At 40.6% G+C, this 22,752-nt stretch overlaps 2 protein-coding genes across 7 annotated transcripts in view; one reads left to right on the forward strand and one right to left on the reverse strand.

Moving 5' to 3' along the window:
* palm3 (paralemmin 3) overlaps window positions 1-13,109 on the reverse strand; it is a 35,425-nt gene extending 22,316 nt beyond the window's left edge. The window contains exon 1 of one of the 3 annotated variants that reach the window (XM_061829737.1): window positions 12,817-13,109. The gene's annotated coding sequence lies outside the window, so the exon portion shown is untranslated. Of the gene's footprint in view, window positions 1-12,441; window positions 12,770-12,816 lie in introns of those variants that run through there. The other 2 variants (XM_061829739.1, XM_061829738.1) reach the window with 2 other exon arrangements.
* The window catches only part of plppr2b (phospholipid phosphatase related 2b), a 49,962-nt gene continuing 40,025 nt past the window's right edge, over window positions 12,816-22,752 (forward strand). For 2 of the 4 annotated variants that reach the window (XM_061829743.1, XM_061829740.1), the window contains exons 1-3: window positions 12,816-12,955; window positions 18,035-18,184; window positions 22,327-22,434. In XM_061829743.1, coding sequence (XP_061685727.1) covers window positions 22,327-22,434 — 108 coding nt within the window. In that variant the 5' untranslated portion in view covers window positions 12,816-12,955; window positions 18,035-18,184. Of the gene's footprint in view, window positions 12,956-18,034; window positions 18,185-19,423; window positions 20,189-20,212; window positions 20,765-22,326; window positions 22,435-22,752 lie in introns of those variants that run through there. The other 2 variants (XM_061829741.1, XM_061829742.1) reach the window with 2 other exon arrangements.

Raw genomic sequence — 22,752 nt, forward strand, 5'->3', positions numbered from 1 at the left:
GCGAGGATGCTTCATTTTTAACATTTGAGATGACATGCTGTGGCGACCCCTAACGGGACAAGCCGAAAGGAAAAGAAGAAGAAGAAGCCTGTAGTCATTTCAACAGAGAAAATAATTGAAATAATCAGATCGAAAACTTTTGAGGTTGTGAGAAATGCAAGCAGTCTTGCCCACTCACTGGACCAAAATCCTTAGCTTTCAAAATGTTTTATTTATACATTACAGCTTTATCTCCTAAACTTTGCGTACAGACAGTCGAGGCTCAAATAATAGCCGCTTCTAAATGCGAGGAGGAACTTTGTGTGTGTGTGTTGTTCCGCTTTGCCAATGAATGCGGATTACAAGCTCACAGTATTTTCACAGGGCACAGACAGTGTGACTGAGGGAAAATCTGTCTGGAAATGCTAACTGAAGGTCATTATTCATCTCCAATTGGAACAAAATATGGGTTCCGTTCTTCATGCATGATCTATTTCATCTAAGAAAAAGAAAAATCCTGCACATGTGTAGTCATTGTATCTTTCTTTCAATCAATCAATCTTTGTACAAAACAAACAGAAAGAAAGGGAGAAAGATAGATGACCGAGATAGATTAAAAAAAAAATTGGAAAGAAAAAACATACGTAAATTGAGATCTAAGACATTCACAAGGAATGAACGGGAGCGCTCAAAGTGGAAGTGATGTACACAAGGAGGCTCAAAAGTTGGCCGCAAATCCTAACACGGCAGCTGAGGGAGGATGCGACACGAACATGTTGTCCCCGACTGGAGCTTGAAACCTCAGTCGCGCACATGCAGCTCACACCGAAATGCATCCCCATATATGTATACTTGTCTAGACATGCACACACAACAAGAAAAAAAAAAAAAAAAAAAAAAAAAAAAAAAAAAAATCAATGACAGGACCCCGAAAATTCTCCAAAGGAACATGGGCGCCTCAGAATAGCAACGTGGTGACCGTTTTGGTTGAATTTTACAAAAAAAAAAAAAAGAAAAAAAAAAAAAACATGAAACAAACACGTCAAACACCTCTTAGGATAAATTCATGAAAAAAAGATTTGATAACTTTTGCAGTTCTTCTTACAAATGTCCCATTTCAGTTTTTCAGAGCATGTGACAGTTGTGGTCATTTTTAAGGGGATGAATTTAAAAAAACACTTCGGAAATTTCGACCCTTACAAATTTTATGGTGGAATTTTTAATTTTTTTTTTTTTTGCCACTGATATGGGAAGGGTTACACTGAGTGCAAGATGAAGTTAAGCATCGAGTGTAGCCGTGGACAAGTTTCAAGTGTTTGGGAGACAAGCTGATGTGTAATTTTTTTTTTAAATTCTATATGTGCTTAGAAGAAAGCAAAGCGTGTCGAGTCTTTGTTGTCACCAACTGTAATTTTTTTTTTCTTGCAATGGTCCACTTAGTCGCTTTAGTCATGTTGCGTAACCGAGTTTTATTTATTGATTTATTTTTTTTGAAATGTTTTCACTGACTGGGGCTGTCCACTCTAGCCATAATTATCTTGATTCAAAATACAAAATGGGTACACGATTTCCCCACCACAGAGAATCAGAGCTTTATCATTTATCATCATTCAAGAAGTTCAATAACTGATTGGAAACTTATTAATTACATTTTTGATGCTTTATGTGGACGTTTAATGTGTGCCATTATTATCGGATATAATTGTTCTCCCTCCTGTGTTTGACTTTGGTTTGCTTGTTTTGTGAGTGCGGGATTAGTGTGTGTGTGTGTGTGTGTGTGTGTGTCAAACAGATTTGAAGAGGAATGCAGTGAGAGTGTAACCTGCCCCAGTCACTCAGAGTTGAAAAATGTATGGGCGTGGTCAGTCATGCCAACAGATATAAAGTTACGGGTGTGTGTTCTGTTCGTAACTATGAGTGTACCCCTTTAAGAGTGGAGGGGGGCGGTGTCAGGTAAACTAAGAAGTAGAAGTAGGCTGAGCAGAGACCGTGTACTTCCGTGTTTTAAAAAAAAAAAAAAACACGTCAGGCTGTGGTTGACTGCGCTGGACCGGTTTTCACGTCCGCCGAGTGCGCAGCTTAGAGGGAACTTTGGTCAAGAAAACACGAAATAAGCGACGTCTTTCAATATCTATGTATTTCTACTCGTAACAAATTTTACGCAGGTGATTTTTCGTGCTCGACTCTGCATATGCGCGTGTCAAATCCCAGTGACTGGTCATTACATCAAAAGCCTTTTTGGCAACGATACATTACAAAGGCAAGGTTTTAAGGAAATGCACATTTATGTATTTATTTTACAATTTAAAAGAGTTCCCACGTGAGGTGTCCGAATGACATTTTTGTCTGTTCCATGCTTTCATTAAAATCCTCCAAAAATCAAGAATTACCACTACATATATTTAAGGCATGATATGACGTCAACGAATGGGCAAGTTTTTCGGTGAATAAAGGAGGATAAATTACAGAAAAAAAAATTACTATATCTGTGATAGGAATATTTGTGACTTGATACCGTAACTGCGGACATTTGTTTTTTTATGTTTTCCCCACCAATTCAGTGTCATCCAAATGAACAAATTCACAGAGTAGGCGACTCACACATACAGTGAACTTTAACCCTTAATTCAAGCTGCAATTCACTTCAGTTCCATACAATCAAGCAGATCTCATCACAATTATAATATAATAAACGATTGGAGGATGTCCGGGGGAACGCAATGAGGTCATCCGCAGCCATTAATTTCTACTTTTCCTTCGCAGTCAGGTCACCTTGCTTCTTCGTCAGTCCAATATTTAACTTTCCTCCCTCCCAATTATCAGTAAGGACAAACAATGTGACATTACAACCCCCCCCCCCAACCCCCCTTTAAATAAATTAGACTGAAGACTCAGAGGTCGTTGTTAATAGCACAGTAAAGGACAAATGCCTATCAAAATTGTGTTGCGGCATTAAGCAAATGCTCATTTGCATTAAAAGGAAAACCAGATGGCAACCCTTGGTGGAAAATGACCTTTGAACCCAGATTTTTTTTACCCTGAATAAACACAGAACAGTTTGAATAAAGCCGCGTTGATATTTTTTTCCCCCCCAGTCAACATCCTTGGTTTTTGTTTGCTTTTGTAGACTGCAAGTCAATCTATATATATATATATATATATATATATATATATATATATATATTTCTTTCGGCTTGTCCCATTAGGGGTCGCCACAGCGTGACGTCTCAAACAGAAAAGATCAAAAGTGGTGTATCCGGCCCAAGGGTGAGAAAACTACGGCCCCCGGGCCATTGACCATTTCAATCTGGCCCGCCGAAGGAATCTGCCCGAATCGTACCAAAAATCATTTACGATTCTATTCATTGGACTTTTTCTGTAATGCCAAATGGTTCCACCAGGTTGTGCTGTCACACCCACCAGTTCCACCAGGCGGCAGGTACAGTGAAACTTTGAGTTGAGTTTGGCTGTTCAGTTTCTACTCTGAACAGTTCAAAAACCACGAGTAGTGGACCAAAGAGGGAAAAATGTCAACAGTGAATGCAGAACAGTTATTCTTCCATTTTAAGTCTTTAGTAGTGTGCAGTATTGGGAGTAGTGTTCTCATGGTAATACTGCAGTAAGCTGCTGATGTAACACTAATACAGTATCGAAGTTATTGGTTCAAGGTGATGCAATTAACTTGTGTTGTAGTGAACTATTTTTTTTTTTTTTTTGTAGTGCCACTTGGCAGCTGCTGTTCTGAAATCTCCCAAAACAAAACTAAGATTAAATGATCCACTGGTTTTAATTAAAAAAAAAAAAAGTGATCATCAAAACAACACTGCTCCCATTAAAAGTAAATCCAAGTACATCTAAATCTCTACACTGCAATGCCTTTTTGTTGTTAATTTTTTTATATGTAAGCAATCTGCTTGTGACCTGACCCGACGGTCTAAATATTAAAAGTCAATGTGGCCCCTGAGCCAAAACGTTTGCCCAGTCCTGGTCTAGGCAGTAGAAAAGATGTTACTGTATTGGTGCTACCATGTGCCATGGAATTCTGCCTGGAGTGCAAAAGCGCAATCTATTGTTGGAGCAATAGCCCTAGAGACAGCAAAAACTAAACCTGATCTCCCGACCCCTCCCCCTCCCCCCTGCCACAAGTCATCTGACACCATTGTGGTGTGCAGTATGTACTGTGTGCACCGACCTTGTTCAAAATGAACTTGAAATAAATGTTTAACCCATGTACGGTGCAAATGCTCGAGGTACCGCTGTTCTTTAAGACTTTGGACCAATTCTGGTAGGTGGGTTATAACACTGAATAATAAATTCTTCTTGCCCGCTTCTATTTTAGGTATTACGCTTGGTTCTTCAACATACCTAGAAGAACAAAGCTCAATTGTCTTGATCCGGGCAAGCATATAACGAAAGCAGTTTACCGCTATTCACATATTTAAGCTGGCAGCAATATTTTCTTGCAAACAGAAAATAAACATCGAAGCCTTTTCCCAAAGATGGAGTCAGACTCGTCTAGATTTGGATGGAGCATTACTGCGGGAAAGAAATCAAACCCGAGCCAAGAGTGACAGCACAGACTTTGAGGTAGACAACAGGAAGTCATGACATAAGCCTCTTAAAACAAAGGAAGGAAGACTATTGTCTGCTCGTGGTTACACTAGTTTGTAGTTTTAGTTCAATCAATGTATCCAACATCAATAGAATGATACGGAGAGGAAAAGTCTGATGATTTACTGCTACTGTACTGATTTTTCAAATCATCCCATGAGGGATGTAAGTGTTGCGGAGTTGAATCTGTGCTGACTGACCTGTTTTTTCCGACAGTAAACAAAAGCAATATTGAGAGTTGGGAATCTATAAAAATTTGCTTCCAGTACAATGTCCAAATTTGTAAGAAATTCTCCATTTTCCAAATTTTGTCAAGAACATTTGCGTCCAACAATTGTAATGATAATCACTAATAAATTGTAACTTCAATACGTGCATTTGTCATTTTGTTTTCAATATATTGACCTCGCCTGCCCTGCGACTGACTGGCGACCAGTTCAGGGTATAGTCCGCCTTTCGCCTGAAGCTAGCTGGGATAAGCTCCAGCTTTCCCGCAACCCTAGTGAGGATAAGCGGCTTGGATAATGACATATTGACCTTTTCACGGTGGACGTAGTTACAGCCTTAATCAAGGTGCCACTTTATGAGATCAAGGCAGCATCCACAACACGAAGAAGAAGAATATTTATTTAGTACAACATCTACACTGCAGCCAAGGGAGTCTGGTCAAATATGGATGGCACATTTGTCCATCTGATGAAGTAGGTTCATTACAACAATATTTGGTCAGATTATGCTCTCTTAGTTGACCAGGGTTGCGAGCGTGTGTAAAATGGAATATTTGGCATTAATCTTGCCTCAAAGATTAAGCCAAGACAAAATTTGACATGGATATGTGCTCCATTGTTATGTTTGGGCTGTGTGACCAAAAGCAATTCCAATTTCTAATGTAGACTCCAGCTGTGGAGCATGTCTAACACGCACAGGCAGCGCTATTCGGGTATTTGTCGGCGAGTGCGGTTTCTCGTGTGCAGTGCTGTCCTTAGGTTGCATTATTTGGGTACTTTGTCGTTTGTGCAAACATAACCGCAAACCAGTACAGCATTCAAAAGCCTAGAAAAATCAAACAAATGTTTGGGGTTTTTTTGGTAGAAAATCTCTGAAGTAGAAAACCACGGAGGTCCTACAGCTAAGCATGTGACCAGCAATAAAGCCTCTAATGTTGTACAAACTGTAAACATGAGCAGACGGCGACTACTTTTACAGTGCTTCTGTCCTTCTTTTGACACTGAGGTGAACATATTTTTATACTTGCTACACTGTCACTCCAAATATTGTCAGTGATGGGGGGGTTTGGGGGGAGAGAAACCTGCCAGTTGGGAAAAACTAGAAAGCTTTAAACAGATTGAATAAAAAGTCATCATCATCGCAACCGTACAACATGTCCTTACAGTCTAATATTCATTTGCTTCATCAATACATTGCTGATGATGGCAACGGAAGGGCAAGTGGAACGACAGACAAAGCAAACAGAAAGGTGGCAAATGTTTTTCTGTCCTTTCTACTCGGGCATAACTTGTGAGACTTTAAAGCAACAGATTATTGCAAATGAAAGTGTCCTCACAAAGCATAAATTAATACAGTTAACGCTTGAATGTTGAAGTACAAATACAATCTCTCTCTCTAGCTGTTATTTAGGAATTTTGGCTGTGGTTAATGCATCTGACTGGTAGTATAGTACAGTACGAACATAAGGGACTGACCATAACATGAAGGCTCCCTGCCAAGGCTCCATACAGTTAATAAAATAAGATAAAGATGTGGCCAGTGAAAATAAATTCCTGTCCACATTCCATCGCGCAGATACATTGAATATTCTCTTGTTCCACTTGTCCGACAAAGTTGTGTTCTGTTATCCCACAACCAAAAGAGCACATTCAAGTAACTTCATATATGCGGGTATTTTTTGATACATGCTACTTAGAATTGTGTTGTGGATTGTTGATCTGAGAAAATGAGCATTTTCCAAGATTTTTCTTTTTGTGGAGGATTCTACAAGCACATTGTCGCGCCATTTGTAAATAAAATCCACACTGAAAAACTATTCGAGGTACAGTGGAAGTCCAGATAGAGCAGAGGGTCCTCTGTACACAACTGAGGGCTCTGACCTCATGTCTTAGTAATGTCGTTTCCAGGTTAATCCATCTTTGTGTGACAAGAAATAATCTCTGGTGCAGTTATTAATACAAGATTCATTTGACCGATTATTTGTGCATTCCGTCAGCATTATGATAGTGGGGACTTCCAGGATCTCAGATGTTGATGACAGTATTGGGATTTTGACTACACGGACAAAAAAATTGTACTAATGAACTGGAAACTTAGTTGCTGAATATAATGGGTCCAAAGCGACTACCAATTGACAATCATTACACAAGAAGCCAGTTTTGTTCCGTCTTACCTCCCAACCACAAACATTTCTTTTTGCATTTTCATCACACAGTCATCATCTGTTATAAGTTATCAAATTTATAGTTCAGTAAACAATGTATACCTTTGGACCTTTACGACACAATCCATTATTATCTACACAAGTATGATAATGACCAATGTAAAAAAGTCAGAGGCATTATATTGACTTCTCTTGAGAATTTCACTGAAACCGATGTATTTTTTTTTAGGTTAGTTATACAACAGATGATTATATTTATAGTCTACTTGTATGATGATTAAAAATGTTGAAATCTTTAATTGGATTGAATCAATTTGCATTTACACTGGTACCTCTACTTACGAAATTATTTCGTTCTGGAAGTCGTCTCATGACATGAATTTTTCGTAGGTAGAATCGCTTTTCACATCAATAGCCTAATCTGTTCCAACCCCCCCGCCCGATCCTCCAAAAATAAACATTAAAAGTACATAATGTGAAAATTATGTTCATTTACCTTTCACGTTAAGGGACTATGCGAAGAAAAGGGTGAGTGAAAAGTAAAAGGCATCGCGGGGGACGGAGGGGGAGGCAAACGTTATGAAACGAAAAGATCCGTATCAATGTACGTATGTGCACAAAATAATTCCACTAAAGTTTCTTGGGGCCCACGGTGAAGAAAGATGAATAAACTTGCAAAAACACAACCGAAACGCTCACGAAAAAGTTGTACTTTACCAATTTGCGCTTGCTTGTGAGAGCACGTGAAAGCGCTAGCGTGATTCAGTGACAGTCGCGTGTCCAAGGGAAAAGAAAAGCATCATGGGTAAAAAGTGACGTCTCACCTAGTCAATGGGAATCCAGGAAGATGCTACAACGATAGTCAACGGGAGAGCATATCAATCGCACCACACAAACCAAGATAAAGGACGAATTTGGGGGCTGCAAATCCAGCACTTTTTTTTCTCCTTTTGTATCCTGAATTATCCTTTGTAACTATTGACAATATTTTTCCGAGGTGTTTTGTAACCTGAATTTTTCTTTACTAGAGGTACCGCTGTATTTCTATGGGATTTTATTTTTCTTCTAAATTAAGATTCTGAAAAGTACCTTCGACACATTTTGAGGATTTTCAAACTGTGTTTGGTAAATTAGAATTTGCGCATGAAGCAGAAATTGTTGTTCCTCATATGATGAATATTCCATAAGAGCCAAACAAATGTTAACTGCTTATATTGGGGACCCTGAAAAGATAACAAATCATGATGATGATGAGCGCGATGAGAAAGTCAAATATGACTTTTAGCAGGGATGGTGTGGAGGGAGCGATATGCCAGGAGCAATGCCTTTGTGAGGAATTTCCCTCTTCCCGAAAATCCATCCGTAACCGGGTTGACAAGCTGGTGGCAAGACGAGGATTTCGTCTCTCCTGGAAACGTCTTGATGTCAGTCCCTTCGTGTTTCCGTTTGAATGTACCGAGGGCCTGCTTTTTAGGTCATGTTGTTTCTCGTCAATCAACGTAATAGTTTCAAAACCGCCAAAAGACTTATTTCCATGAATTCACCTTTATATTGCCCTCGTGATCGATTGAGAAATAACTGATGCAAGTATTATAAGACAACATCAATATCAGATTTAAGAAAAATTCTGAATTGGGCACGATCCACTCCAGTGTGAATGTAGAACCCTTATTTTTGGCAGAATGGAACCTGTCTATACCTCTGTCTTTGTGTTGGTGTATGTGCTCTCTATGCGTTGCTGCACCGTTTCTGTTGCAAAATGAATTATGTAACCGATGGGTTTATAATAAATGGTTTTTTTTTTGGTCTTAGATGCAACCCTCAATAAGAGACTTGAATTAGCAAAACAAATATGTTGGCAGGTTGTAGGTAAAATAAGGCCGAATTATCCCATTGGAGTGCTGAAGAATATGCGGTGAGAGGAAAAACTTTTATTTAAAAAAAACAAAAGTTTCTGATGATGCTATAACAAGTACCCTGTTATAAATACAATCCTGGAGTTAGGAATAATTACAATAATTGCAATACTGCATGCTGAAAGCAGCTCATCATTATAGTGGTGTCCAACAGTCACGGTGAGAAAACCAGCTTGTTCTCCTGTCATGGCTATAAATAAACATTTCCTGTGAAGTGAAACAACATTTGTCAGTCAGCCTGATTTTTAAAAAAATGTAACCCATCCAAATATTCCAAATATTGTACAATACAAAAAGAGGGCTATCAGGTGTCTCATAAGAGCCTCCATTAATATGACATTATCATCTGCAAATATCTTCTTAAGATCATCTAGGAACATTAAAAATAAATAATAATTAAAAAAAAAATGAAACGTGATGTGCTCCCGCAGGATAGTCACAAGTCTAATCAATGAGCTACTTCACTATCATACGAATAACCTGAGTTTGTAGAACAATTCTCCCTCAGTATTGCTCTACAAATGAGAAAAAAACAAACAAAAAAAAAAAAAAGCAGTGTATTGTGGTCAACAAGCAGTGCAAAGTTCCTCCAAAGCCTCGTGATAAATTCGGGCATCGCAAATCATTTACAGCACCTCAACCGTGGTCATTTTGTTACACTTTATTAAAAAAAAAAAAGCCTTGAACAGTGCGTGTCAGCAGCTGCAGTTCAATTTGTGTTTTTTTTTTTTTTGTTGGGACATAAACTGCCTCTGCGGTGATTCTGTGTGCCGCAAATCATCGCAAGATTGTGTTGTTTCGCCACGGTGACATTCCGTCGCGCAACTTGCGTCGGGATTCTTCACGTTCGACATCTCCTTGAAACCTCCGGCCTAAGGGGCTGCTCATGAGACGTTTTAATCGAAAAGCCAATCTCATATACACACAATTAGGGTATTTATGAAAGACATCCAGGACAATGTGTCACGCTTTTTTTTCCCCTTTTAGTTTATTATTATTTTAACAAAGTGCTATCAATCGACTACTTTTCTAGCGTGCATATTATAGGTAAGAATGTGCTTTAGAATTGATAAGCCTATTAAATGATTTAACAATTCTGTTGATTATGTTCTATTTTTTTTTTTTAATTATTATTCTTTCCCAAAGCATTTGATGAATAATTTAGCTCACAACTCTATGGGAACCAGCAGATGATAGTTTGGAAATGCTGGACCATTTTAGGTCAGGATGCACCCATACCAATACAGTACCGGTATCATGCCGACACCATTATTCAAGTATCAGTACTTCAGTACGATATGGATGAGTATTTGAATGTAAGTACTTTATGGAAGTCAATATTTGCCGCCAGCATATGAAATAAAAATGGCACGGAAAATTTTGTCGTAAAATTCACATTGCTATTTCAAAGCGGTCACATTTTAAATTGCTGTATTTCAGTTTAACTTTTCAATGTGAACAAATTCGCCATGTAAAAAAATTCAACCTTTAAAATTCAAACGCAATATTTTCAGTCTCCTGAGATTCAAAAGGCAACAATTCGCTGTCTGGAATTCACTGTCTAAATTCCGTGTTAAGAAGGCAGCCAATCGCAGTTACGCTTTCTTGGTCACGTGACGTCACATACTAAGAAAGCGTAACTGAATTGGCTGCCTTCTTAACACTGAATTTAGACGGTGAATTTCAAATAGCAAATTGGAGCCAGTTGAATTTTAGACAGTGAATTGGATCGAGTTGAATCTCGGGAGACTGAAAATGTTGCGTTTGCACTTTTCTATACGGCGAATTTGTTAACGTTGAAACGTTAAAGTGAAATACAGCTATTGAAAATGTGATCACTTTAAAATAGCAATGTGAATTTTACAACATGAAATTTTCAGTGGCATTTTTAATTCAAATCCTGGTGGCACCTATTTACTTCCATAGTACTTGTGCCATCAGTATAGACCACTTTTTAAAATCGCAAAGGGACAAAAAAACTTTTTCACAACTACGCTCGTGAATAAACCTTCATAAAAGCAAAAGTCTTTCCTGCGGGTCAAATTATTTCCACGGTGAGCAACACCCAGTTGGGAAAAGGCCTCGAGATGCTCCTCGATCGAGGCCGACAGAAGAAGCGGCATTTGAGGAGCTCCTGCTGGGACCTTTGTTTACAAATCAGCATGCAAAAGCAGTGTTTGTTTGATGAATTCCTCAAATGAGGTTTCTTTCAAACAATCCTGCAGACCAAGAATAGCGGTGGTTGCAAAGGTGTCGACATCACGTAGGCCTCCGTGAACCATGAAAGCATGAAAGCAAATGTGTGGTTAATGTGAACGAGTTTCAGACCTCGCATGCAAGTGTGTGTATTGGGCTGGATTTATACTGCATGGTTCAAGTGACCCCCCCCCCCCCCACACACACACACACACACACTCAAGTGGCACAATTTAGATATGCCTCATCGCAGCGTAAAATAAAATATGCATCCGATATCTTCAGATCCGAATCAGCACTCTTCCAGATGTAGATAAAAAACTGCTCCCTAATGGATGTCTGGCAGTGCGAGTGCACTCAGTGCAGCATTAACGCAAATATTGGATAGACTGTACCACATCAATGCAAGGTTTTACGTCATCGAAATGGACAGACCGGTAAGGAGCTCCGTCTGCCCAAACAAAACAAATAAACAGACTTAAAAAAAAAAAAAAAAGTGACCTGTCATGTACAAAAAAATATTAATATGTAGAAATTATTTACATTCACAGTGTCGCTGTCTGGTGTTGATGGTGTGGTTTGGTTCAGTGTATTTTGGTGGCTGCATGTGTAAACGGGATAAGCGACATGAGATATGTCCTTCCATCCAATCTTTTTAGGGGCAGTAAGTGAGACTTAGTCTGTCCCAGGTTAGTCTTGGGCAGTAGGCGGTGGTCACCAGTCAAGACAAACAAACACTCAAAGTCTCATTCACATTTCACAGAGTGGGAATTTAACTCAGATGCAACTTGCCACATCATTATGTGGCCCAAATGTATTAAGGCTTCTTACTAGATGGGGTCATTCTTGTTATTAAAAAAAAAAATCTTTCCTATTATAAAGAAAACAATAGCGGTATAGTGATGTCAGCATATGCATTTCATCCGGATCTGGCACTTGGACCTGCAGTGTAATTTCAGCCTTAGTGATGAGAAACAACTGGAACAGCAGGAGCATGAAAGCGTCAAAAGACAGCCTGGCTTTCTAATCCACTGCATCATAAAATTGCTGCACATCGCCTGCAGACCTGGACTTTATTACTAGCAAAAAATGTTCAAGAGTTCCTCATGGTCCCATACAAAACTAACTAAGGCTACTGTTGTAAAAACAACAACAACTTTTGAATCAGGCAGGTAGCATTCACATGATTAAAGTTGCGTTAAAAACAAAGGTCACATTATAACCCCAGTTCAACTGTTCAGGTCAAATAAGCGGCTGTCCAACTCTCAACCGGGCTCACTTCCAGCAGCTGGACCCATTTCGAAAGGTGCCAACACACCAACATTTCCAAGGGAAATACATACATACCGTGGAGTTTCAAGTACGGAGCTTGATCTCGGATATCCAAACGAGCGTGCAGCAGTTCCAAATAAAATCGAGATAACGCGGAAATGAGCAAGCAAATGTTCGCTGCAGTCGCGCGAGTTTTATGGAAACAAGACGAGCGAGTTTCCCCGAGCACCTGAGCCAGCAAGTGCGCTTAAAACGGCTCACGCGCTTTGACCTTCAACTAAAAGATGGTTTGTGGTCCAAAAGTGCAGAGGAAGTTGGGTCGCTACATTAAAAAAAAAAAAAAAGTCACATAAAAACGAGTCACTAACAAGCGTGCGCTCCTCGCGTCTCTTGGCGAGTGAGAGGAGGAGGAAGGAAGGAAGACGAGCCCGTCGGCGGCGCGGTGCTTACCTGACTCCGGTGGTGAGATTTAAGCTAGGCCGGCCCCTCGTCACCACGCGAGCTGGCGGCTTCGAGTGTCCGAATGTCGGCTGCAGCCACAACAGGTTGGGAGGCTCGTCTCGCTTGAACCGGCGCCATGACCCGCCTTGTGAGTATCGTAGTGAAAATGACGGGATGACCCCAAAAACTGGCCGTGGCGACGGCGGCTGCCCAAATTTTGCTCCACACTTTCACCCGTGCTAGCAAGCTAATTGTCCACCCGTGATGATTACGGTACCGTATTAGTAAAGGTGGGAGGCACTGGGAGGAAGTATTTGCCTCTTAATTCATGTTTACGAGAATGACAGGAGTGTACATATTCGACAAAAAATCACCCAAGTAAACATTAAATACAGTTTTTAAATGATTTCATTGAGGAAAAAAAATACATGGGATGTTGGAACCAGGCTGATATATATATATATATATATATATTTTGTATAGACAGAACGTGTTTGAAGTCGATCCTCTATCGCGTATTCCAGATAATATTGGGGTATGTTTTTTTTTTTTTTTTTTTTTTTTGCCAAATGCGTCAGACTCGTCCAAGAGAGTTCTAAAGAGAGGTCTCAACTATTTCACGAAAGGATTTGTACACGGGATTTAGATTTTGGACGGAGCAGGACGCAAGAGTTACAGCGAAATGTTGGAGATCGATGCAAAAAAAAAAAGTTTGACGCCTCACAAACTTGATATTGAAATCCAACAGGATAAAATAGTGGAATCGTACTGCGCGTGTAAAGCAGGGTGCGTACTTTTTGCTTGGAAAGATCACGAGTAATATCGTTGTAGTCTTTTTATGTGAGTGGGTGTATTCATTTGACTTGGCTCGTGATTAAACCCAGTGCTCTGTCTTAAAAGTCTGATGTGATACAAATAGACATTTCTCTTGCATAATATGACGTATTTACGTATCACTAAGCTGATTCTTCGGAATAAAACATGACACACTTCATTCAGCAGGTCAATAATTCACTAACAAAGTGAAAGTTGATCTCCTGCAATGTACAAAGCACTTATAATAATGAAATCAAACTCAGAAAATACTTCTCCCTCACTTACATTCGAACATACAGCCTTGTGTTTGTTGCTATTGTCCACATTTAGTTGTACGTGCGCCCTTCCACGAGCCTCAATCCATCGTAGACACTTTGTCAACTGTGTTTTAGGCTTTGGAAAACGAATCAACCGGTCAGGATTTCTATCATCAGGATTGCACGTTCCCTAAGAGCATCTGAGGACCGTTTTCTTTGTAACATTAACTTTTCCAAGCGCACGCTACTGTCAACCAGCATTGCTTGTGGGATAATACGGCGAGAGGGATAGGTTAAGACAATGCGACTATCTGATTGGCTTTTATTGTACGAGTGATTGACAGGTCGGAAAGGTCCATTAAAGCAGTGGCAGATAAATTTGTTAGTCGAAACAACATTTAGCCTCATCTTTGTACTGTAATATTTATGGTAATTGTTAAGGTTCAGAACAAAAGTAGATGTCTATACCCAATATTTTGAACTCGAATTGGGAAGAGAAAGGTATTTTCACCTCATACTGAATTGTCCCGTTCTTTAGCTCGTCGCGTTGCCGAATGTAAAAATTTATCAAATGAATGAAAATGTGTTCTTAGATTGCTTGATTTACAAGTGTGTTCTGATGATTGAGCTTTTTGAGAGTGTTTAGTTGATTCAAAGTCATTAGCTGACATTTAGTTTGAGGGCCCAGGCGTCTTAGCTGAATTTCTACACCCCCTCTCAGTTCTCTTAAATTTGCTCATTGGCTCTCTCGTGTGCAAGGCCATTTTCAAGTGGCACTTGTTTCATCTACACTGTATGTGCTCTTTAAAAGCATATGCGTGCGGGTTTCCATGGGAACTGCAGCTTGTCATCTTTGACGACACGAGATTTGATCATTCTTAGCGGCGGAAAAAAAAAAAAAAAAAAGAAGCTAATTTGCCATGAGTTGTCTGTGCTCCCCTAACAACTCTTAGTTGTGAGCAGCAATTCCAAAATGAGCGTAACCACATAATTACATTATGTTCGTTGCGCGCAGTCATAGAAAAGGAACTCTGAACACACGCAGCGCAAATAAGCGGTAGCGAAGGAATCGAATGAGCCTGTTCTTTTACGTCGGCCATATGCAGGCCTGAATTGAACACCAAGTTCATTCTTGTGTGGCAGGAGCCCCGAGGGAATGTCCACACTTGACCAGCTGTCTCCTGCCGCAACTGCAGCATGCTTTAACATGCTGAGACCAAACATATGCGCTATATTGTAATTAGTGGTGAGGCCAGCCTCAAACCCGCCCCAGCCTACACTAGGAAATTGTCCGCAAATTAATTTGAAAAAAAAAAAAAAAAACCCCACAATATTTTCATTCTTTTAAAGAGAGAAGTTCTGTGGTGATGGGATAGGTTTTGGGGTTAACTAAAAAAAGTAAACCTTGTGAAAAATGAGCGCGTTCATGACTTTCCACATGCAAACGTTGGCTTTGAAGGGAACATCGACCTTCCTAACATGGCCGCCGTATAGGCAGGTCTGTTTGCCAGGCTGCTACAACTCACTGTCGTGTAGTTTTCATATCTCTTGTCAGAACTGCTGCACACGTTTCCAGCTGTGTGAACACAAATGACCAGTTTATGCTCGATTTACAACCCTGACCCAATCTATGAAATGACAGTGAACCACACGGCGATGCGTCACGACGTCTTCTTGAATGGCTGTCAGGTGTTGGCACTGACTCGGCAGCGGCTTGTGATGCTGCGAACTGTCAAGCTATTAGCGATGAAGCTAATTAGGCACTTGGCGCTATCGCTAGCTAATTGAATAGCAATGGGTTTTTGCCCAGTCACCTTTTCACACTTTTGCTCTATACAAGTCAATTATATCACACACCGCTAGATTCATCAACTGCTTTTTTTTCCTCTTTCTCCAAAAGTCATTCAATATCTGAATCACCAACATACATCATAGCACATTACATCTATCAAGGAACGGAATCTTGATTTGTTTTTAATGTGCCTTTCTATTGCTTGCTGTTATCTGAACCAAAATTAGCTCGATAGCCCGGGCTTAGGGCATCCTCCTCCAAGAAAGAGATAGAGGCTCACTAAGAAAATCAAACAATAATATGTTTATTGTCAGAAATCTCTGTGTTGAAAAGAAAGGAAAACAAAGAAAAACAGCACCATCTGCAGAATGAAGTGGGACACTCCTGAGCCATGATCCCTCTGGTGTATTGCAACAGCATACTGGACCACTTGTAAATGAACCACACACAAAAAAAAGTGATAGTTTTCATGGAAAAGACTTGTTAAGCAAGAAAGGAAACATTATACATATGCGAAAATTGAATTTGAAACTTCAGAAAATGTTACATAACAGTAAAGACATTTCGGGGTTAAAAATATGAAAAACTTGAACACTTTTTTTCCCCGGACCGGCAATTTCGACCGTTAAAATGAGAATAACTGTCAATAATTCCAGTACTGATATCAGTAAATATAAATGAAATTCAATTCCGTTATTGATCAAAATAAATGAAAAATGACCCATATGTGTCAAAGGTGAGCTGAATCATGCTTACCAGTGGACGTTCTGATGTGATGTCACAGGACTGAACATTCGCTCATCAATGCCATGCGTCCCTGACTTTTTGATCCATTTTTTTTTTTTTTTTTTTTCAGGTAAGACTTGTACCAAATGAGCAGAATGGCTTGTGTGTTGTACATGTGAGCCCCTGACCCATTTAGGACCATGTACTCAACGTGTCCCACTTTTCTCTGCAGCCTCAACCTCATCGTGCAAGTGATATCTTTTTTGATATAATTATAATATACTGGAGTGCATCGTGTCACACGATGCATATTAATTTAAGAGTTTTGAAATACATACAGTGGATAGAAAAAGTCTACACACCTCTGTTCAAATGCCAGGTTTTTGTAATGTAAAATATGAAACAGATTTCTAAATTTGTTCCACTACTGTATTTGTGTGAGCTCTACTGAACAATACGGGGGAAAAAATCCTTTTAAGAGGGGAAGTAAAAATAACTAAAATGCGGTTTCGTGATGACTTATGTCTGCACTCAAAAATAAAACATGGCTCTTTTGAATTATAGCCAAAATGTTCAGACTTGATTTAATGGGAATAAAACATTTTCCCGCAGGTGTTTTGGATACTTTGTTCCAAGGAAGGTTGAACATTTTGTCCATATTCCCAAATGGCATATGTGGCGCAACGGCAACCACCACAAAAAGAAAATGGTGGTGGCATCATCGTGGTTTGTCAGTTTTTCTTAAGATGGTACTGAGATCTTAGGCAAGGTGGAGTGAAAAGCTTCAGGTTTTGATCAGAAAGCAAGAAGAAACAAAAATCTGACATCTATTTGTGGTTGATCTGAGGCTCATTAAATGGTGGCAGGGGTATGTCGACTCTTATTTAACATAGGGTTAGGGTTAGGTTATATATCCCAATTGTAAGAGGGTGTGTACACTTGTGCAACCACATTTCATCTACATCAGGTCTACTGCTTGAAAAGATTACCTTTTTTTTCAGTTGAGTTGTACAGGTTTTATAGCACATAAACGATGACAAAAGTTTTGAAATGATCTTTTTTTTATCTATCAGAAAACAATTCAACTGAGGTATATTTATTTATTTATTTGTGTGTCTGACAGCGGTTGCATTCTGGAGCACTGAAGCGCAGGGTGTCTCCCATTTTATCCAGCGTCCAACGACGCATCTCTTTCGTCTCCATCATTTCGTAGCTCACCGCTTGACGCGCGCACACTGGTCGTTTCGTGCGCTCCGCTGTCATATTCTCTTATTCCCATTTCCGAGGCTCTGTTTTTTCCCTCCTCCTCTCCGCCTCTCCGCTCCCACACATGCATGCAGATGCGCGCACACTTTTCTCTCCATCCCCCCTCTTTTTTTTTTTTTTTCCTCCTTCCCATCATCTCATATTCAGCAGCAACGACACTCAGCAGCCCCTCTCTCTCTCTTTCTCTCGCTGAGCCTTTTGGATCCGCCGTACTTGACTAATTAGCCTTGAAGTGCTGTTGAAGATCATCACGCTCATCTCGACGACCGAGCACCAGGGCGTACGTCGGCTGGGGGGGGGGGGGGGGTTGCGGGGCACCTCGCGCGGGCAAGAAGCTCACCGTTCACTCTGAGCCTCTCGGACTTTTCAGTGATCAAGTGGCGGAAGTGACAAGAGGTTCTGCTTGGAGAAAAACCAGAGACGGAACCGCAGAATGGACTGCCGGAGCACATCCTGCTAGAGGGGGGAGACTCCGAGGAAGCCCTTCTTCCATCCAGCCTGAACCAACCAGAGGTTTAAGGTAAGTTGCGAGTGGAGCACAGTACGTTTATAAAGCGCCCACTTGTTGGTTAGACATCCAGGTTGACATGTATTGCATACGACGTCTGTGTCTTATTTATATGTGTTAAGTCTACGGATGAGGATGTGGTAAAATTCTGATTCGGAGGAGCACGTGCGCGTGCATGTGTGCGCACCAGCCAGATAGTGAACTGGTTTCTTTGTGCCCAAGGGAAGCCGATGGAAGCGCATCAGTGTGAAAGACGGGGGACAGCGGCACCAGAGACAATCAGTCACGCCAGCTTTATGCCTGATGGCATCTCTTGCTTGAGATGATGGGCACATGAAAAAAAAAAAAAAGACAGTGCATTTCTAGCACAACTTCGTGTGTGTGTGTGTGCGTGCGTCTGTCTCTCTGCACTGACATACATTCATGATGTCATTTGGCTTGAGAAAAACCTTTAGAATGGCTGTCAGCTTTGCACAATGCACGTCACTATTAACAATACTGTATTACTTTGCATAGGAAGGTATTGCTCAACTCTGTTATTGCCAGTTATCTGATTATGTTATGGTATCTATTAAGGATTTTTATCTCTACAAATGTATTCAGAAATACCCCCCATATTTGGACATACAGTCTATACATTATAGGTAAATCACAAACGAGTGCATTCACCAAAACAAATGTGTGACAGTAGTATGTATTATAAAGGGCTGATGTCTGTCCCTGACCTTACATTTTCTAGCACGTTGGTCCCAAATGAAATAACTTGAAAGTTTTCTCTCCAAATCCGACGCCTATTGCGACACACATTGGTGTCATCAGAGAAGGTAATTACAACCACCTCAATCAACCACCTTTTTCGGGAGGGTGTGGGGGGGATGGATTAATTGGGGTCATTACTACCGGTTGCCACTGTTTGCAGAAATATAATTGGTAGTTCAGATTACAGCTGCCAATCACCCCCGAGTTTTGTAATCGTCATTAGGGGGCTATTTATGGCAGGCCGCATTGCAATATGCACTTTTCTGTTCCCGTTGTCCCAATAAATCGGCGACGGAGCGGAGTCTCTACATACAGTATTATGATTGCAAGTTCTTACCTCATTGGTTCAGCGAATGCCATTAAACTCGTTAAAAAGTTAATGAGCCGAGGCTCAGCAAATAGTGAGTACAGTCACAGGCGTAATAATGAATCAGTATCTCCCGTGAGGCGGTTTGAAGTACAGGAGAAAGGGGTGGGGGGGAGGGCATATAAGTACAAGATCAGATAGCATAAATAATGAACACGTAAATATTATCTTTCATGTGTGTGCAGCACAGTATATGTTCTATCTGTGCGCGCAGTACATAATTAAAACTGTCAGCCAAGGTGAAGGCTGGAAGTGAGCGTGACCTCTTTACCAGCAGCTGGGAATAAAATCTGTTCTGGTTCACATATCAAATTACAAACCATTCAGAGGCTTTCAACCCGACATAATTTGGTTTCCGTACCTGAAAGGTAGATTACCTGCTGGCTCTGAAAGATAACTGATTTCTCGCAATGTGAAATGTGGAGCACCAGTGAGCGCTTTACCTCCCTTTTGTGAAGCCGCCTTGATTCAATTGGTTCTAAGCAAACTTTGTCACAAAGCTTCACGGAATCCCTAATGGCTTGTCTCAATAAAACATTCAGTAAGACTTTTAGTTTGCACAAATGAGGCTGTCGACTGCTCGGAACGCGACGAACGACTCGTGTTGCTCAGCAAGAACGATTGGAGACAACAGAATTCAGCCTAGCCTTCATCATCCGTCACATGCAACATCAATGAATGAGCAGCTGCTAGCTTTGATATTGCTAGCTAAAAGGAGGCGTGTTCGGAATTTTCCTCTGCACTCCTCAGCGACAATTGCCTCATTTTGGTGTGGTTGGTTTTCCACCTCATCGAGTATTCGTCGGAGACTGCGAAATTCACACCGCGCTTAACAAATCACTTGTCACCAGACAAGCCGCAACAAGAACGGAGGAAGCCAAAGATCTTAAGTACTGTATTACTTTTCGGGATGTGTTTGTTGGTCTGTAATGACTTCCATTTTAGCAACTTATGGCTAAACAGAAGCAAGATTAGCGATCGATGCAGCATTCAGAGGAACAGCAGTAAAACGGTGAACTAAGTCCCTTAGTCAATTTCCATCCCAAAAACAAGGAACTTAGACAAAGCAAAGCCACAAACTACAATCAGTGATATACACGAGTCTGCTGGAATGCGGAATTAACCCCCGACAAACCAAGGAACTTAAATTGCGGCGTTCATTCACTCCTATCTTTGACGTTCAGGTGCTGTGTGCTTTGCAATCCTCCTTTCCCGACGGTAACTACCATCGATCGGGCTAAAGGGCTGACAAGGCGGCTGAAGATATACCCTCAAAACGTTGACCTCGGGAAGATAAGCATACACCCTTAACATGTGAGGAGGCTGAAATGTTGCTGCTGGCCTTTTAATAAGGGGGGGAAAAAAAAAAAAGGATCTCAAAGGTCTATGATCTTAGACACGTGAAGATTGTGTTATCTGATTGCAACGGAATCGCTTCGTTTTCAAAGCCGAGACTCCATTTTCATGTGAGAAACGCCTCCATTTTTTCAAAGGTGGCCTTCGTCTCGTTCCACCCTCTTCGTTCTTTTGTTCCACTTTGGGGTTACCTCTCGGAAGTGGCACACTTTTCACTCAACTTTTACCTTTTTCTTTTTGAAATCTTGCCGTTATTTCCCACAGCCTAGCCTTCTAGCGTTTATTTCTCTCTCGTTCTCCCTCCCTCCCTGCATCATGACTTTGTCTCCCTCTTATCTCTTTCTACCAGGCTTTTGTTTTTTGATCATCACTTCTGTTCTTTCACTATTACCTCTTTTTCACCCCAATATCGTTGGTGGATCTGTCTGTACAGTATGTACTGTACACGTGTCCAAGAAAATACACCAGACACCTCATTAGGTATACGGGGAATGAGCACTAATTCAAAAGCTGGATCAAAAATAGCCGCGTTTGATGTGTCTAATTGGCTACCAGCAGCGTATCAATTAACGTAACTGATCTATGTCAATGAGATTCTGAACGGGATGAAAATATACTGTTTGATAATGCATGCCAGGGAAATGAAACCTCTATGGAAAGGGGGAAAAAAGCGACCTCCAGTTAAGCATGGTGGAGAATATGAATTCCTGGTATGTTGAGGATTTTGCCTCTGAAATCTATCGAATGAATCACAATATCAGAGATTACCTGTGTATTTATTTATTTATCTGGCTATCATAATTGTTCCTCTTTGGATAATTAAAGGATCATCTTTTGGTGGAAAGTCCTCCCCCCCCCCCCTACCTCCAATCATATAAGATGGGTTGGGTGTAATAGCGTAGGTTCTTCAGAACAATAATGATCGCAAGCATGAATGCAAATTACAAATTAATTTTTGAAAAGTAAAGAGTTGAATGTTTAATAAATCCCTGCCATGGATGGAAAAAAAAAATGCGAGTGTTCAACAAGGCCAAATGAATGTTATCTGATTTACCATAAAGGTAAATCAAAGGGTAAAAGCACAACTCCCCCCGCCCCATCTTAATCCCCACTTCTCACCAATGGCGTGCAAGAAAAAATTGAGGAAAGGTGTTCTTGTCAGTGTACGCTTCTCAGAAAATGATGCAATAAAATACATAATACAAAATATGCAATTCAAATCAATCATCAGTCACTGCAGAGTGGGTGCAGTGGCCACCCAGTGATGACGGGAATGGTCATCTAGCTTCTTTCGATGTGCCTTGCGATTGGCTAGTGCACGTGACCCTGAGCAGGATAAGCGGAATAGAAAGTGGATTGATAATAGTGATTATACACATTTGCCATTTTTCAATTCATTTTAAAAGACCAGGTAGACTTTCTACGGGGCAAAAAATAACAACTCAAAGATGCCAAATTCCTACTCATGGTCCACACACCTGTAGAATATTCAATAAATCTAATACAATTACTGTAATTTAAGAGTTTTGTTGCCTAAATTGCACTATTTTACTAGCGGTAGTGATATTACGAGCAAAACTTTGTTTTTTTTTTTTCTTCTTTTGTTCACTGATTTGTCTCCAACTAAATCAAGCAAGTGAACTGAATGAAGCCTTCCAATGACCTTTTCCAGATGATTTCCACACGGCTGGCGGCCCAGAGGCAGGACATGAAACTTCTGGGTGACAGCAGCTATCAGAAGACCAGCACCTACATCGTACCCTGCTTCCTCTTTGTCGAGGTGAGACACTGAAAGCGGTTCGCTTTTGACCCGCTTCCTCGTTGACCGTCTGATGGTCCACTTTATCGCAATTTTCTTTTCGAGAAAGGTTTGCCGGATGCGTGAAGAGCGCCTGCAAAAACACTTTGCAGGCGTCGTCTTAAATGTAACTCCTACGTTGCAAGAGCACGCCAGCTGCTCCTAATTAGGTATGCGTGAGGTGGGAGGGGTGATACGCCGCCGCTTCCTGCGATGTTATTTCATATTGTAAGATCATGGTGCTTTAGGAAACTAGCAGAACTCAAAATGACGAGGGTATAATTTTAAAACAATTGGAGA

This window comes from Syngnathoides biaculeatus, chromosome 9 (assembly GCF_019802595.1).
Source record: "Syngnathoides biaculeatus isolate LvHL_M chromosome 9, ASM1980259v1, whole genome shotgun sequence".
In the NCBI taxonomy this organism is placed as follows: domain Eukaryota; kingdom Metazoa; phylum Chordata; class Actinopteri; order Syngnathiformes; family Syngnathidae; genus Syngnathoides; species Syngnathoides biaculeatus.